The sequence below is a fragment of the Pelodiscus sinensis genome, chromosome 2 (assembly GCF_049634645.1).
Source record: "Pelodiscus sinensis isolate JC-2024 chromosome 2, ASM4963464v1, whole genome shotgun sequence".
NCBI lineage: Eukaryota > Metazoa > Chordata > Testudines > Trionychidae > Pelodiscus > Pelodiscus sinensis.
This window is the reverse complement of record NC_134712.1, coordinates 192462102-192477907: the sequence shown is the minus strand read 5'-3', so window position 1 is coordinate 192477907 and position 15806 is coordinate 192462102. Positions and strand designations below refer to the sequence as shown.

At 35.6% G+C, this 15806-nt stretch overlaps 1 protein-coding gene across 10 annotated transcripts in view; it reads right to left on the bottom strand.

The window, feature by feature from the left end:
* Positions 1-255: 255 nt before the first annotated feature.
* Positions 256-15806, bottom strand: part of SATB1 (SATB homeobox 1) — a 111333-nt gene continuing 95782 nt past the window's right edge. For 7 of the 10 annotated variants that reach the window (XM_075922093.1, XM_075922097.1, XM_075922098.1 and 4 more), the window contains 3 exons: positions 4723-4926; positions 4104-4199; positions 256-1957 (listed from right to left, as the gene is read on the bottom strand). In XM_075922093.1, the coding sequence (XP_075778208.1) occupies positions 1484-1957; positions 4104-4199; positions 4723-4926 (774 nt within the window). In that variant the 3' untranslated portion in view covers positions 256-1483. The remainder of the gene's footprint in view (positions 1958-4103; positions 4200-4722; positions 4927-15806) is intronic. The other 3 variants (XM_075922094.1, XM_075922096.1, XM_075922095.1) reach the window with 3 other exon arrangements.

Here is a 15806-nt window from a genome sequence, read left to right as displayed (position 1 = left end):
GACTCAGTAATATCCTGCTATCTCTGCTGGGCAGGCAAGTTTTTAACCAAGTAAAGACAGGTTATGATTTTCATAGTCCGACTATGTTTTCTTTTTAAAGTATGTTACTATATTCAAATTTTAAGGCAATTTAAAAAAGCCTGTTTGTGATAGAAGATTACTTTTCAGTTAAAGTGGTGGCAAGAAGCTACAACATGCACTTAAAGCAGAGATATTTCTTTAGGATATACACATAAGCAGACAAACGCTGCCATATCATACCATACAAACAATTTTAATTGTGTAGTTACAGTCAATAACCACTCCTAGTCAGAACATTTCTGCATAAAGAAAATTGTGATACACTTATAAAAACAGCCAGCTGTAACAAAATAACTGGTGTTTTCATAGCAATAAACTCATAAAAAAGAAATACACCTTTATACAGAAAATTTATACAGCTGTAGCTTTAAAATTGATTGTAAACCAAAGGAAGACACATTGCAAACATCAATTATTTTCACATTAATTGCATAAGTTTCTAAGGTGATCTATTAGTTTTATTTACCTAAGCTTATTTGCATGATAGTAAAAATTGCATACAACAATAAGAGTGAAGCTTATAGTATGAATTGCTTGGATAACATAGAGCACTTTTTATAGGCAACTGTGTAAAGCACATTTTCTCTATTTAAAACTTTTAAGACACTTTGTTTTACTGCCCATCAAAATACATTTATAAATAGAAAAAAAATCAGTATGATAACAAGAGAAGCAATATTACATTTAACGGAAACTTCCAAAAAAATTAATTACAACATGATGCTGCAGGATCTACAAATAAATAACGAGGACTAAGTTGTGTTTCACATTTTCTTTTCATTTTTTTAAAATCATGTAACAATGGGAATGGAAAAAATACAGTGACCTTTATTTCCAAAACAAAAAACAAATCTGAATTACGGCAGTGCCATATAATACAAGGCATTTGTTGGCATATGTTATCTTTAAACTGCATTCCACAGTCTATAGTTCTTTTGTAACATACAATAGAGCAAAAGTAACAAACTCTTTTCTTTTTTTTTTAAATAAACGTGAGTTTCCAAAGACCAAGTGTGGAGTGTTACAGTAATAATAATAATAATAATAATAATAAAAAAAAGAAACAAATCACAAAAGTTGTAATGCTTGTCTGAAGGCTCCAGAATCAAAATCACTGGTATCATGCTTATTGGGTACACCACAGTGTATCCAGTGAACACAAATTAATATCAAACAATCCTCAACGCTTCATCTGTAGCTCTGCGAAGCAGTCTGTAAAACAGAGTAAAACATCTAGTGCAGTCTGCATTATCCTTTTTTTTTTTTTCAAACTTTTGTGCAAGTTTTGGAAGATTCATTGACCAAACAATGAATATGAAAGGTTTCTGACAACGCAAGATGGATTTTTCATTTCATTATTGAATACCAGTGGCACTGTTGAATGAAAATAATACTTTTTAGATCAGTCTTTCAAATCAGCATTAATCTCTGTGTTCCCTTCTACTGATAAGTCTTCTTCTAGTTTCACTGAAAAAAGCGTATTTGTAGTTTTGTCTTGAATGCTGTCTTCTAAATCCTTAAGCAGCTCTTCCTCCTTGTATTCTGCAACATCCACCTCCAAACCAGAATTGTCCTTCAGCTTCCCATGGTGCTTGAGATAATACCGCTGGTTCTGAAAGAACTTGATAATGGTGTACTTGGGTAGGTCAAGCTGAGCCGAGAGAGTCTGGATAGCTTCTTCATCTGGATAGAGACCTACATCTTGTATGAAACTCTGTAGGATTCCCAGGGCTTCCACAGAAATCTTTGTTCGTGGTCGGGGTTTCTGACGATTTTCATCCTCAGATTCAGCTGGTGATGCCACTGTTGGTTGCCTTGGCGGTAGTCTGGGACCTGGTTGTTGTTGTTGCTGCTGCTGCTGTTGCTGCTGCTGTTGCTGGAAGACAAAATAAATCGTTTGGTAAATGTATTTTGTTGATATTTGTATCCTACCCCCAAAATCCAGATACCTAAATATAATTTGCAAAGCTAAAAAGAATGGCCCTGGAGATCTGAAAAAAGACTCACCACTGCCACATCCAAGTGAATCAAAATTAAAATACAAATTAGTTCTCCTCTCTGTGAATAGGTGGTAAAGGAAGGGAAGGGGAAGAATACCAGTAAAACACTCAAAATACTGTTTAGATTAAGATTTGAAGATATGGTGGTAGAAAGTGCTACCTTGTACTTGACTCTTAAAATAAGTGTTAATAAGCTAGGCTAATTTGAATGTGGTGAGTTGTAGCCTATAGTGAACCTAGAATTCAACGTTAGAGTCTATACTAGACTTAAAAACGTGTTAGGATATATTAGCAATAATATTCTGATATGGCATTTTAAAACCTTAGTTAGATAAGGACAAGAAAATCAGGAGCTGGGAACAACTCGTCACCCTGACAGTAACTTTTTCTGTGATCCTGTATCCTACCTGTGTTCCAATTTCCCAATCTGCAAACTGGAAACAAACATACTTACTTACCTCAAATGAGTTCATATTTTTATAGTGTTAAGATAATAATGCAACTTATTTGGCATTTTGAAATTATTATAAGTGAACATCCAACATTCCAAAATGTCAAGCAATAAAATGACCCAGGATGTACATCACAGAGGAATGAGATAAAACAAATCATGATGTAAATAATTAACAAGAGTTTAAAATGAAGGTTTGGAAGCAAGGAATTCAAAGACTTTAAAAAGGTGATACACTGAGCCCTAGGGACAGAAATGTTTTTCTCATCACCGGCTGGAGCACAGCACAATATAAGTAAATGTTTAAATCAAAAGTGAATTCATCAGCCACTGCTTTTGTTGAGAATTATGTTTTTACAACACAAAAAGAATAGTTTTGTAAGATGTTTTGGATCAGCAAGTTTCTTGTCATATGGTGTAATTTATTGCTTTAAAAATAAACAGCAGACATATCTCCATTTTCTCCAATAGAATATTTAAATTTTTCGTATAAAATGGTAAATTTAGATATAGATTCTATAATTAGCACTCCAGTCCTGCTAATACGTATGTATATTCTTATCTTTATGCACCGTAATTCATTCCAAATAGACATATGCCCCTATTTAAACCACTTAACTTTATGCTTAAGTCTTTTCACAATCATGGCCTATGTACATCTTTCAGAGTAAGCATATATATTAATTGCCCAACTGATGCACCTACAAACAATTCCAGCATATAAAAACACATTACCTACCATACTGTAAATACATATACAAAATGCTCAATCTTGCAACCCTTACTCATAGTATAATGCAATTACTCATATGAGTAACGTTTGCAAAGATCAAGGACATAATTTTTTATCACAAAGCAAGCCAAGCTGAGCAAGCGGCGTAATATTAGAATATTTATACTGTGCATAAGCTTTTCCTTTTATCCCCTTAAGAACTAATGTTATTAAAAACAATATACATTTTCAAACAAATGTTGCTTTACTACTTGATTCAAATATTCTTCTAGCTTTTTTTGCTAAATCAAACAGTAAGTTTCTAGGCTTTCACAATTATTTTGGTACTCAATATCCTAAGGGATTGTCTTGTTCAGTTTGTTTTATCTTTAATACACACTCATGTTGTTTCTGGCTGCCGGATGACTCTATTCTTCAGACTTGTAAATATTTTTCCATATTGGTAATACAAATGATCCACTAAGCTTCAGTGGAGGTTGGGAAATCTGAAAGTTATGGGTATTTTTTGCTCTTTGGAGCAGTAGTTAAAGGCTGACACCAGATCTTTAATAAAAAGGCATTAAATAGTTTCATCAGTTCAAATGGACACAATGGAACTATTCTACTACATTTAGCATAATAGTCTATCTTGCTCAGAAGTTTATGAGCTATCTGGTTCATGTGTAAGGATGCAGTGGAGCAGAGGGAAAACTTTTCTTCCATAGGTGAATTCTGAGGCCTACCATGGCTAGTTCAGTGAGTGTATCTTTTCTAAGTATATCAATATACTGTTTCTTGGTTATCCGGGAGTGGGTCCTAAAACCCCCCTCCCTGACACATTTAACTTGTGCCAGCTCACCTGAGGAGCAGCACCCAGCCAAGGTCCAGTAGTCAGCAGGCCTGGTAAGAAAGCGCCTCTATGCTCTCCTTTCACAAGCGTGGTGGGAGAGGGGCTCTAAAGGAAAAACAAACAAACATTGACTCCTCCCAAGTTTCAACTGGGGTTAAATGGGATGAAGAATTAGATCTGGTCCCCCTCCCTCCAGTTCTGCTTGAAATGAATGATTCTTTTAAGGATTTGAGAGCACGGTACTTGGATTTTAAAAGACCATACTTAAAAATGATCAGTTCCTTCCATTTTGTGGGTTATGTAATTATCGGAACTGAACAGAGTAACACCATCTTTCTGACTTTCCAACAGACTACGTGAACCTAGCTATGAAAATCTAAGCGAAGTCATTAATTATTCCTTCTCCTCCGTTTGGATACACTTGACCCACCAGGTCTATGAGTTTAAAACAATGAAGTGTGTGTTCACACTCTCCATTTAATTGTGAAGGAAAAGAGCAGTGCACTGTTATCACTTACTAAGAAGCCTCTATTTAGTCTGGCAGGAAGAAAAGAAATACTAATTTCCTTTGCTGCATTTAAAGTGTTATTTACTTAGTGCTATATTGGATTGGCCAAGGTAAACTAACCTGAATCTGCTCTGCTGGAACATGGATAATGTGGGACGGTCTGTCACCATGGTGATGAACTGCATTGCTTTCTTGTTCATAAATGGCATCTCGTTCAGGCTGAGGAAGACTGAGGAACCTGCGGATCATTGAAAGATTCTCCCATAGGGTCCTGTTTTCTGGTGAGGGATCTTCCTTCCAACGTAACAATTCACAGAGCCACCCCTGGAAGATAACATCAAAATATTAGTTTTCCTTATTTAATAAGGGATAGATTCTGCTCTTGCTTATACTGGCTTTGGAAGTGTAAAAGAAAAGCTTAAAGTCATTAGGGATGTTAAATTTCGATTAACTAATCGAATAGTTGATGGGATTTCCATCAACTATTTGATTAGTCAATAAGAACTTCTACGTTCTGCCTTTGAAATGTACAAGAGCCCCCGCTGGGGACTCTTGTACATTTCAAAGTTGGCTGCTGCTGCGCCCCTGCCCCCTACCACTGAGCTGGAGCTGGGGGGAAGCAGCTTTTAAGCTGGCTCCCTCCAGCCCCCCCCTTTCTTTTCCCCCTTGCTGCCTCTTTGTGATAGAGGCCGGGGGGGAGGGGCGGAAGGGGAGAGGAGAGTCTAGTCGACTAGTGTGTTGACTATCCAATAAGCTTTTGCTTATCGGATAGTCAACTGGTCACTTACAATCCCTAAAAGTCATCATAAAATTGTTAGTCTTTAAGTTGCCACAGGACTCCTTGTTTTTCCTTTGGAGTGAATGGGAATTCTACAGGGGTAAAGGGCGGAATTTGTACTTTAACGTTGCCTAACCATCCCCGCCTACCCACCCACCCACAGAGTCAAATTACTTTCATTCATTCTAAAGGCCTCTGCTGAAATCTAAAGTAAACACCACTGTGTCAAGAATCTATGTTATGTTATTTTACAGGCTCATCACAAAATGGGAACTTTCTGCATTACATGTTTTCAGTAGTTTCACATAGTTGTTGGACATTAAGAAAAAAACTGATCAAGGCAGAATCCCTCATATACTGCAGATATATAGAGCTAGTGTTCTGTTTCATCTGATTCCAGTATGTTTTTTCTTCTATTTTCTGTTTTTGTAAGCCAATACCCATTTCAGGGTATTTAGAATATATTTTAGTAGCTGGTAGATGTCTATTGCTACTTTCCCCCCTAATTCTAGCATGACAATTTTTCTTATTCAGAGTAAAAATACTTCAAAATATGTCTTATGTGGAGATCTGCCTAGTGTAAATAATTATGATAAAGGAACTACCATAATGTCCTTTTAAGAGAGAGAAATCCTTTGAGGAGACATTGTAAGACTTTCAGATCATCATCCTCATTGCTATGTACAGAGGTGGCTCTGCAGGTGAACTTACCTCAGGTGATAACTTTTCTCTTTCAGGCCCTTTCCCTTTAAAACAGACTTTAAATTCAAACTCTTTTTTATATTTGATATTGTTGATTTAAAAGGGGGATATGCTCATAGACATTGAAAGGAACACGTCCTTTACACAATTTCTAGATTATAGCAATTATCTAAGATTGCACCCATTCCAATTCTCAAACATGTTCCAGGCAAACAGACTACCGCTATTTGTGTGTCGAAAGACTGTCCATGCCAAATTAGCAATTGCTACATTTGCTTCAGAAAGAGACACACAGTTTTATCTTGAAGAGTTAGCCACTGCTTTTTATGATACCTTAACATTAAATCTGGGGATACATTCAGCCTTTGTATTTGATGTTTGAAAGAAATAACAGAGATGAACTGGCTAATATAGTGCACAGCAATTTTTCATTTCTTTGTAACTGTCTTCACATTTTGCAAAGACAGAAAACATTACAAGTATATACCATTCATAATTATTTTTTAGCTCAAGGATTTTTAAAAAAATAGTTCTATGCAATTTTATTTCATAGTGCTGTAAAAAAAGAATATGATATTCTGTTGGACCAACAAATAATTCAGAAGTGTTTAGACTCTTTCTTCAGATATTCATGATTTATTCAAACCAGTTTATTATATTTTCCGTGGTTACACTAATAATGGAGATTTATGTTCTCTTGGTTCCATGCATACTTTGTCCAGAAGTTAATTAAAAAATATTAAAGAAAACAGTAGAGGTAAATAATTCAGTTCATCCCTGTTTTCTTTGGAGGGCTGAAACTTTCAAATACAGAGTCTTGTTCACAGGTGGCAGATTAAACAACAAATATGGAAGAAAATGTATGGAAATAATGAAAAATACATGCTTTAAATAAAAGTGGTGGTAGCACAGCTGTGAAACTGAGAACTTAAACAGGGCCAAGTCTAGATTTGTGTTCAATAAGTATATTGGGTAGAGAAGACAATGTATTAGAAAACTGTCTTTTGTGTAAAAAACAGGATAGAAATCCAACCTCTTGCTCAAAAGAGTGCTAGTGAGAAAGACTGGCCACTGTGGTGTCCAGTGTATCACCAGCTAAATAGTCTAGGAAGCTGATTAGGAATATAGACCTTTCCCTTAGCACATATGCCATGATGTCCAGCACATGCTAGATGGGGGTAGAATACAATTCCTTTTTTAAAGCAGAAAAGTGAACCCGATTCTGCATTTCTCCTAACAACCTTACATCATCCTAGTATATGAGGGACCACACATGCACTCAGCATCATGCTGCTCCTTCCAGTCTTCCACTTATTCCACGGACAGAGGAAAACTGTACATCAGTTAAACTGATGGGCAATACTGATTTGTTTACAAAGTTTCAACCCTAATATTAATAAAAATACTGAAAATTGTAATAAACCAATGAAAACTATCTTTCAAATGTTTGCAGCCTACAATGTTTCCCATTCCTGAAGCAGAAAATGGAACTGATATGGCCTATTTATATGATAGGAAATGAAAAAGAAAAATAATCAAGTGGTAGTCATCTAAAGGTGTAAGTAACACAAACAAGGACATTTTTTAACCTGAAAATGTCCATTAAAACACAGGCATATTCTATCTAACGAACATGCGAGCCACAGATGTTCTTTAGAAAAGATTCATCACAATTATGGTGGTTTAACAGATATTTCAGAAAGAGAGCTTTGATTCACTTAGCAAAATATTTTTTTCCTCATATTGTCACTTCAGTGTTTCTATACATACTAGATTGATTCTTATTTTTATTAATTACCCATGATGAACATAACATTTCCAGTAGTTTGCTATTAGCCTTTGCCCTAAAATAATACTTCTAGTTTATCTAAAAATAATTTGATGAATTGTAAATAGAAGCACATCTCTTTAGCCTTTCAAAAAATGCAGTGATTTTAAGACACTGAAATCAGATGCTTCTGACAAATTATTTAAACTTGCAGCCATAGACTGCTATTCTAACAAAAATATCGAATTTTTCCATGTTATTCCTCACATATTTAAAAAGGAGCAGATAGATATTTTGCTGCAACATCTGTGTGGCAATATGGAAATAACTAATTTGTTTCTTCTAAAATTACCAGGGGTTAAAAAAAAAAATGGACTGAACACTACTATCTGTTTCTGAATACATTTATAAAGCCTGATTGTATTAATGTTTAAATGCAGCAGGGGGTAAATGGGCACTAACAGAAGTTGTATGGTCAAAATTCCACTTTTTAGACGTTTTTAACAGTCATTAGTATTTTACATATTTCCAGGTTCAGTGTTCTGTACCAGATAAAATACTTTGATCGCAAAATTCAACACTTTGAGAAAGGATATGTGAAATGATTGTATGGCATTTAGATAAACAATAGGATGGACTTTCAAAACCTATGACTTTTTTAATCTGTTTTTTCTTGGAGCAAAACATGAACCTATGTAGTTAATGTAGGTTTTAAATTTAGACATGAACCCAACAGAGTCAAATTCTGCCCTTCTATGATGGTATATATCTGGAGAATTCTACTGACTTTCATCAGAGTATTTCTTATTCACACCAGTGTAACAGGGCAGAATTTGGTTCAAAGCTTTTTTGTGTTTTATTGCTTCCCCAAATTATAGGACAATAAGGTAATTTGCAAAGGACTCACTACTCAAATCAGATCACAATTGTTCTTTAGTGTGTACAAAGAACAGTGAAGAAGCAGCCTTTAAAAATTAGGCCAATTAAAAAACAGCAAGCCTAAAAAAATAACCAAACATCCATGGGAACAACCTAAACTTTAAATATAGTACATTTGCCAGGCAATATTACGCTGAATATAAAGAAGGTATAAGACAAAATATAAACATTTAGCCACATGTAAATACATTTGTAGAACTTTCAGGATGTTACTACTTTTCAAACTGACAAAGTTTAATGTGACACCTTCTGTTCTAAAACCTTTGTTTCTATTCAAAATCACGCCTTTAGCTGCTATCAATCACTATGCTCTCCCTATTACTTAAAATACTAGCATGGGCCCTGGATAAGCTGAAAATGCCATGCAGATGAATTCTGAGATAATATGTTCAAACCTGTTATATACAACACAAATCCTGTAAAGTTATGTATTGTAAACCTACATTTATTGAGAACTAAAAGTCTTAAATCCATCTGCCACAAAGGAAATACTGTATTGCACTTTAGAGTAACCAAGAACCATCTGTAAAGGCCTTGCTACAATAAGCAAAATAAAAAAATGTTTTAAAAAAATACATTAAACCTAACTATTTAAAAATATAGGTCTTCTGATTGCTCTCTGTTAGGATTGTATTAAAGAAACACAAGACATTAGAAAGCAGAGAAACTGCCAAAATATTGTAGGAATAAGGGAAAGCAAACACAAAGATGATAATGACAAATACTGTTGTCTACAACTCACACCATTGTATTCTTATTTTAAAGAAAAATTCAGAAGTTCTAATTTCAATATCCCAGTGATGTCTGTTTGTGAACATTTTAATTGTACCACATTTAAATACAAATCCTGACCATCTCCTTTACTCTCGCCTCCTACCTTTCCAACATAACAATTTCTGGTTTTCATATTACTTTTTTTTTTTGAAGTTGATACAAGTCAGTTCAACATGGAAGGGGTAAGTACCAATTCTTTTTAAAATCAAGAAGGATTGCCTTTCTGCGACCAATGAACATTTGTTATGCAAATCCCTCTCGATCTGTGGCATGCTAGGGGACAATCACCTTATGTTTGACTGTGCTGAACATAATCAGTATAAAAGGAAAGGAATTCAGTAAAGAACAACTAAACTTCTTTGTTTGGTAAATCTGTTAATGATAAATGTCAGATTTCTACTGTATTAACTAACTCGGAATCAAATACATATTAAAAATAGCTGTAATAAATACTAAATGGCAAAACGTGTGTGTGTGTGTGTGTGTATATATATGAGGAAGGTTTTCTTTCATGTATTACATGCATGAGTATCTTGTTGAAATCTCTGGGATATATAGTATAAAATCTATATGATATGAGAAGAAATCAGCCTAAATAGAGAGGTATTTGATACAAAAGATTTTAGTGGAAAGCATGAATTACATTTCTGCATCCAGTACGAATAAGGATTAAGCACATAATCCATTAAACAGTACTTCTAAACAAAAAATTCAGTATTATAAACTAAACTACAGTAGGCATTTTGAATGAGCACATTTTCAGCAATAACTATAAAGCTAACAATTTATCATTCAGCAAATAATTTTCTACTTTTAAAAGAATCTGTAAGTGTTACTTATGCTAATGAAGACCGTTTTTAATCTGCCCACAAACATGCTAATAGAGGGCAATTTTTTTTTATTTACAAAGCTGAAGGCACTCAAGTGTAATTTCATAACAATGTTCTATAAACTGGGTAAAATGGGCTCTTAATCGTCTGAGCCACCAAAATCCTTCACCTTTAACACAAAGGCTTAAAGACAGAACAATAGATGTAAACTGATGAACTAAACTTTTAAGACTGACTTTCTCCCTTTGAATCATTCAACGTGTTTTACAAGTCTCATCTTTGTTAAAATAGATTGATTAATCATCATTGATACTTCCATTTCTTTTTGAGCTATGAGGATATAATCCCTGCAGAGAAAAGAAGAAACACATGGTGGAAAGTATTATTACAGTGAATATGTTTTCCTCGGGCTTTAACTTTTGAGTTCTTTTTTTGCAGGAAGGTTGCTTTTGGAAAAAGAAGTCATAATACTTTGAACAACAAGATACATAATGGTGGCAAAAGAGTACTGAAAGCATTTTAAATTATTTACTAGGTTAAAAGGGTGAAATGATACTTTAAATACATCAAATTTCATCATCTGGACCATTTTTTGGTGGCAAAGTGGTATTGATCTTTCCAAATGCTTAAAATTAACTATTTCCAGAAGGTCATTATTTGATTAAAGGCATTAAAGTTGAGGGCAAGAAATGATGCACTTTGTCTTCTTTCCCATTCAAATAATCATGTAATTTAATCAGAACTATCCCTTCATGTCCTGTAATAAAAATGTTTGTCTTAAGATATTGTTCTTTACCTAACATATTAACCTTTAAATGTTATGAAGTTCTTAAGAATAATCTTTGCTAGAGAAGATTCTTCCATAATGTAATCAAAGACTCCCCAACATTTAAATTGATAAGGATGAATTTCCTCTCTACATTGATTAGAAAATCCATTAAACCCTTCAACCGTGATTTCACAGTGTTCAGCAGAACCTAGATATTCAGAGTTCCGAATAACCAAATTTGTACATAGTGTTTTGAAACAAAAAAGTGTTATTACGTATATTGCTACAACATTAGTAAATATCATAAAAGTGAACTATAAACTTGAAAGTTATATAAAACATTTCAGTTTGCATGAATTTTGTATTTGAGAATTATGATATTATATTTTTAGTAAAAAGAACAAGTAGTCAAAAGTTAGAGTTAATCACAAATTCATTTCTGGGCTGAGACCATGTAAATTTTACTTGTTACTGGGTGAAATCCTATGGGTTTACGCAGGAGGTCACACTAGATGATCACAAATGCTTCCTTATGGACTGAAAATGTATGAATGTACCTTTGAAATTTTCTGACACCTGAAAGCCTATTTCCAAATAAAGGCAGTTCTAGCTGTAGTCCCATTAATGGTTTGATCTAGAAGGAGAAATTGGACAGTCTTCCTTGATACAAGCTTGTCTATGGTGCCCAGTGTCTAGGTCTTCCTCCTTGAATAAGACTTACCTTTTCTCTGCTAACTTTGAGAGAGGGAATGGAAAAGAGCACCTTCTCTTGAGATGGCTAGTTGGCTATGATGGAGCAAGGGATACATATCTGTCTGGTCACTTTATCGAGCTTCCTCATGCATAAGATTTGAATTATCTGCTGACGAAGATTTAAGCCTCGCCCTTGAGGCTATATCTATGCTGCACGCTTACTTTGAAAGAACTCATGCTATTTTGAAATAACAGAGTGCCTGTCTACAGAGCAAGCCCATTACTTGGAAGAAATAACCCTCATTTCATGACAAGTAAGGCAAGTCAAAGGAAAAATGTTCTTCCTTCAACTTCCTGATGTGTAGACAGCACTAAAAGTCGAGTTAAAGTACTTCAACTTCAGCTACACAATTAACGTAGCTGAAGTTACATATCTTAACTCGATTTTAGCCTGCAGTGTAGATGTACCCTGAATTAGCTGCCCTAGTTTTCACCATCTAGCTCTTAGAATATATGGATCCACCCACTAAAACAGTAGGGATGTTTTCTTTACTGTTGATTTGAATTCACCATGGTTTCCTCTCCTTGCAAATGTGTATTTGACAAAGGAACAGCAAATTGTTTTAGCTTTGTATAAGAAATATTTTGTCTTTATCTTGTTCACCTTCTCCTTACGGATGCATCATGGTTTTGCCCATAACCATCTTCTCTCTAGTGGCAGAAATGTTTTTGAGGGCTCTCAGAAACGACTGATCAAGAGCTCATAGAAGGAGAATCTGGAGGGATTTTTTTCTTTTGCTCTTTGGGGGATGGTAGATATCTCCATCAGACATCTGGTCACTTTTCCTGTGTGTGTGTGTGGGCAAGGGTGGGTGGGTGGGGGTGTTAGCCCAAGAGCGGGGGGTGGAGAAGAGGCAGACAGAGGTGCATTTGAGTACTCTTTATTCTCCAAAGTAAATTGGAGGAAGTGCAGTGGAAATTCAAGAAACTGGTTTGGCACACTGGGATCCCTATCTTTAGAGATGAATTGGACTAAAGTAAAGGGGGAATTTGATCCTAGCCCTGGAGGCTTCTACTTGGTGAAGATGTTATTTACAGTCTTAAGAGCAGAGGAAAATAGCCCTTCCCTTGTGCAGGTATTTCTGAAGTCCTAGTAAGGGAAATGGGATAGAAAAGCCACAATAAACTGTAGGTGCTGTGAACCTCTTCCCTTTGCAAAGTGAAAAAGTCCATTGAAATCACCATCACAAAGCTCCCTTCCTGCTCTCAGTAGAGGATGTTCACATAGTCACATCCAGTGTTTTTTTTTTTTTTGTTAAAAAAAAAAGTGCCAGTACTCTAAGACCCAGCTGCATTTTCATTGCAGAGGTGCCGGTACTCTCTGTTCTTTCCAGGTAAGCTCTGACTGGAGGCGCCGGTATTGCGTACTGGGTAGTACCATCACAAAAAAAGCACTGGTCACAGCACATATTGACTTTGGGTTTTCTCCACTTAGCCTGCTCTGACATGGGGGAACTAGAAGAGGAATTTGGCAAGTGGTCCTTGTTTGAGAAATAAAGCCCCTGAAACTTTAGCTCCTAGGGGAAAAAGTATGGCAAAAATGATTTTGCTTGTTGTGACCCTCAGTCCGCTTTAGAATACAGACAAGGAGTAAGAGGATGAAAAAATCTGTGGTGAGGGTAGAAAGGGGCCAGACTAATTCCTGGAAACTCATGAACAAGCCTAAACTAGTATACTGTATAGAACTTAAAGAAGAGTAATGTTACCCCAGTCCTCATTTGGGAAGTGTGGTCAGGACCCAGAAATGCACTATATGAAAATAAAATGTGGCTGCACAAGTGTAGAACCAGTAACACAAAAAGGATACATAATTTTTTAAAACTGATTAAAACTAGTTTTCTTTGTTTCATTTTTTAAAAATGTCTCATCTAAACAAGTCAAATTTGAAGTTTCTAGCATCTAAAGTATTTGAGTTATCCAAATCTGAACTACATTTTAATTATCTATTTTCTCATACTGTATTTTGCTCTGTCTGTACAGTCTCCTCCTTCTTCCCTGTATCTGCACACATTTGCAGCACTTGTTGCAGCACTGAATTTTCCAACTATTTTTTCCTTGCCGTAACAGCATGTCAGGAAAACCATAGGCTTATACCTCATGTTTTAAGACTTTGTGGACACAAATATATTTCACCTGTCATTCAGTATGGTTTGCAAAGGTATTTAAAGTTAAAAAAAAACATATATATAATCTTGTTGACCATCTGTTTATTTGCTTTATGAACCCATAACAGCCATATCCTCCCCTACTATACTTTGAGGCTTCGTCTACACTGGCATCCCTTCTGGAAAAGGGATGCTAATGTAGCACGTTGGAATAGGCAAATCCGCGGGGCATTTAAATATCCCCCGCGACATTTGCATTAACATGGCTGCCGCTTTTTTCCGGCTTGGGGAAAAGCCGGAGAAAAGCGCCAGTCTAGACGTTATTCTCCGGAAAATAAAGCCTTTTCCGGAGGATTTCTTATTCCTACTTTCAAGTGGGCAAAATTCATTCATTTCTGATCCATCAGAACAGCTGTAATTCAGTGAATAGAGATTACTTTTCAGTATATTATATGACCTCCATTGATCCAGCTGAACAAGAATTCATGTTTCCTCTTGAGTGTAGGCCTTCAATAGAGCAGCGATGAGAGGTGTCACAATAAAAAGACCATCTTACAAATGTAATTTTAATAGAGACAACCTGAGGGTCTCTTCTCTGCTCTTTAACCTTTCTCCAGTCCAAAACTGGACTAAAGCTGTTTATTACATAAACAGACTGATTCTTTTACATCAGCTACTGGGATTTTTTCAAGACCTAAATCAGGACATTTAAACTGCTTGCATGGAAGTGTTAACGGCATCAATGCACATATTTTACAGCTTGAATGAATCACTAGAAGACTGATTCGTTACTTATTAACTCCTCAGTTGTACCAATCCATAGTTTAACTGGATCATTTCTGCCAAAAAGGCTGGTTTCTTTATCTCCTGTTTTGGCTTTTGTTGCCAGAGGTGAGTCTAAATGTGATCAGCTGTGATCAAATATAATAAATGCATCTGTATCGGTCAGTAAAACTGTTGGGTATGAGTATACAAATGTGTAGGGCTTGTGGGAAGAGAGGTAAGATTCAAAGTTAAAGGGACTCTTCTCAGCTAGGGAAGGATAAAGAAACTGATGTTTCTGTTTCCTGAGGTACTTAATCTATTAACCAGACACACCATCTTGCACTTGTAATCTCTTACTGCACCCTCCCTTCCATATGAAAACACCCCCCAACTAATATTGGTATATAACCATATTCTGTGGTACATAATGGTATACTTTCCCCCTAGTATTTATCAAAATACGCATGGGACTGGAGGGGAAATGTTTACATCTTCAAGACTGGTCCGCCAGAAACTTAGTAAAATGCCACCAAATAAGGATATGGAATATTTTTAAAAGTAGAAAATTCATTTACAGCCATCAAGTGAGAAAGAAAAGAAATAAGCTGCACATTATTAGCTAGTTGGCTATTGTCCTGATTCTGCAAGCTGCTTTGTGTAGGCAGACCCTTGTATTTACTTGGATTCATAAGGAAATCAGGGGAGCTCCACCAAGGCAAGACATCAGTCCTGTGGAGAAGAATCAAAGCCTACAGCTATCAGATATGTACACTCCATGAACACACACACTTATGGGCTAGAATTCAAGTTCTTTTTCTTAAATCCTCATTCTGTGCCTAAAAGTGGAATTATGCAACCCATTTTGTACTAAGCTAAAAAAGTAATCTAAATTAAGAGCTGCCCCCAAACTTAGCTCCCTATCTCTCAGCCTCCTCCACCTTTTTCTCCCTCTTCCAACTATATTTTTCTTCCCTTCAATACAAATAGCAATGATAGGCACAAGCCCTAATCAAAATATAAT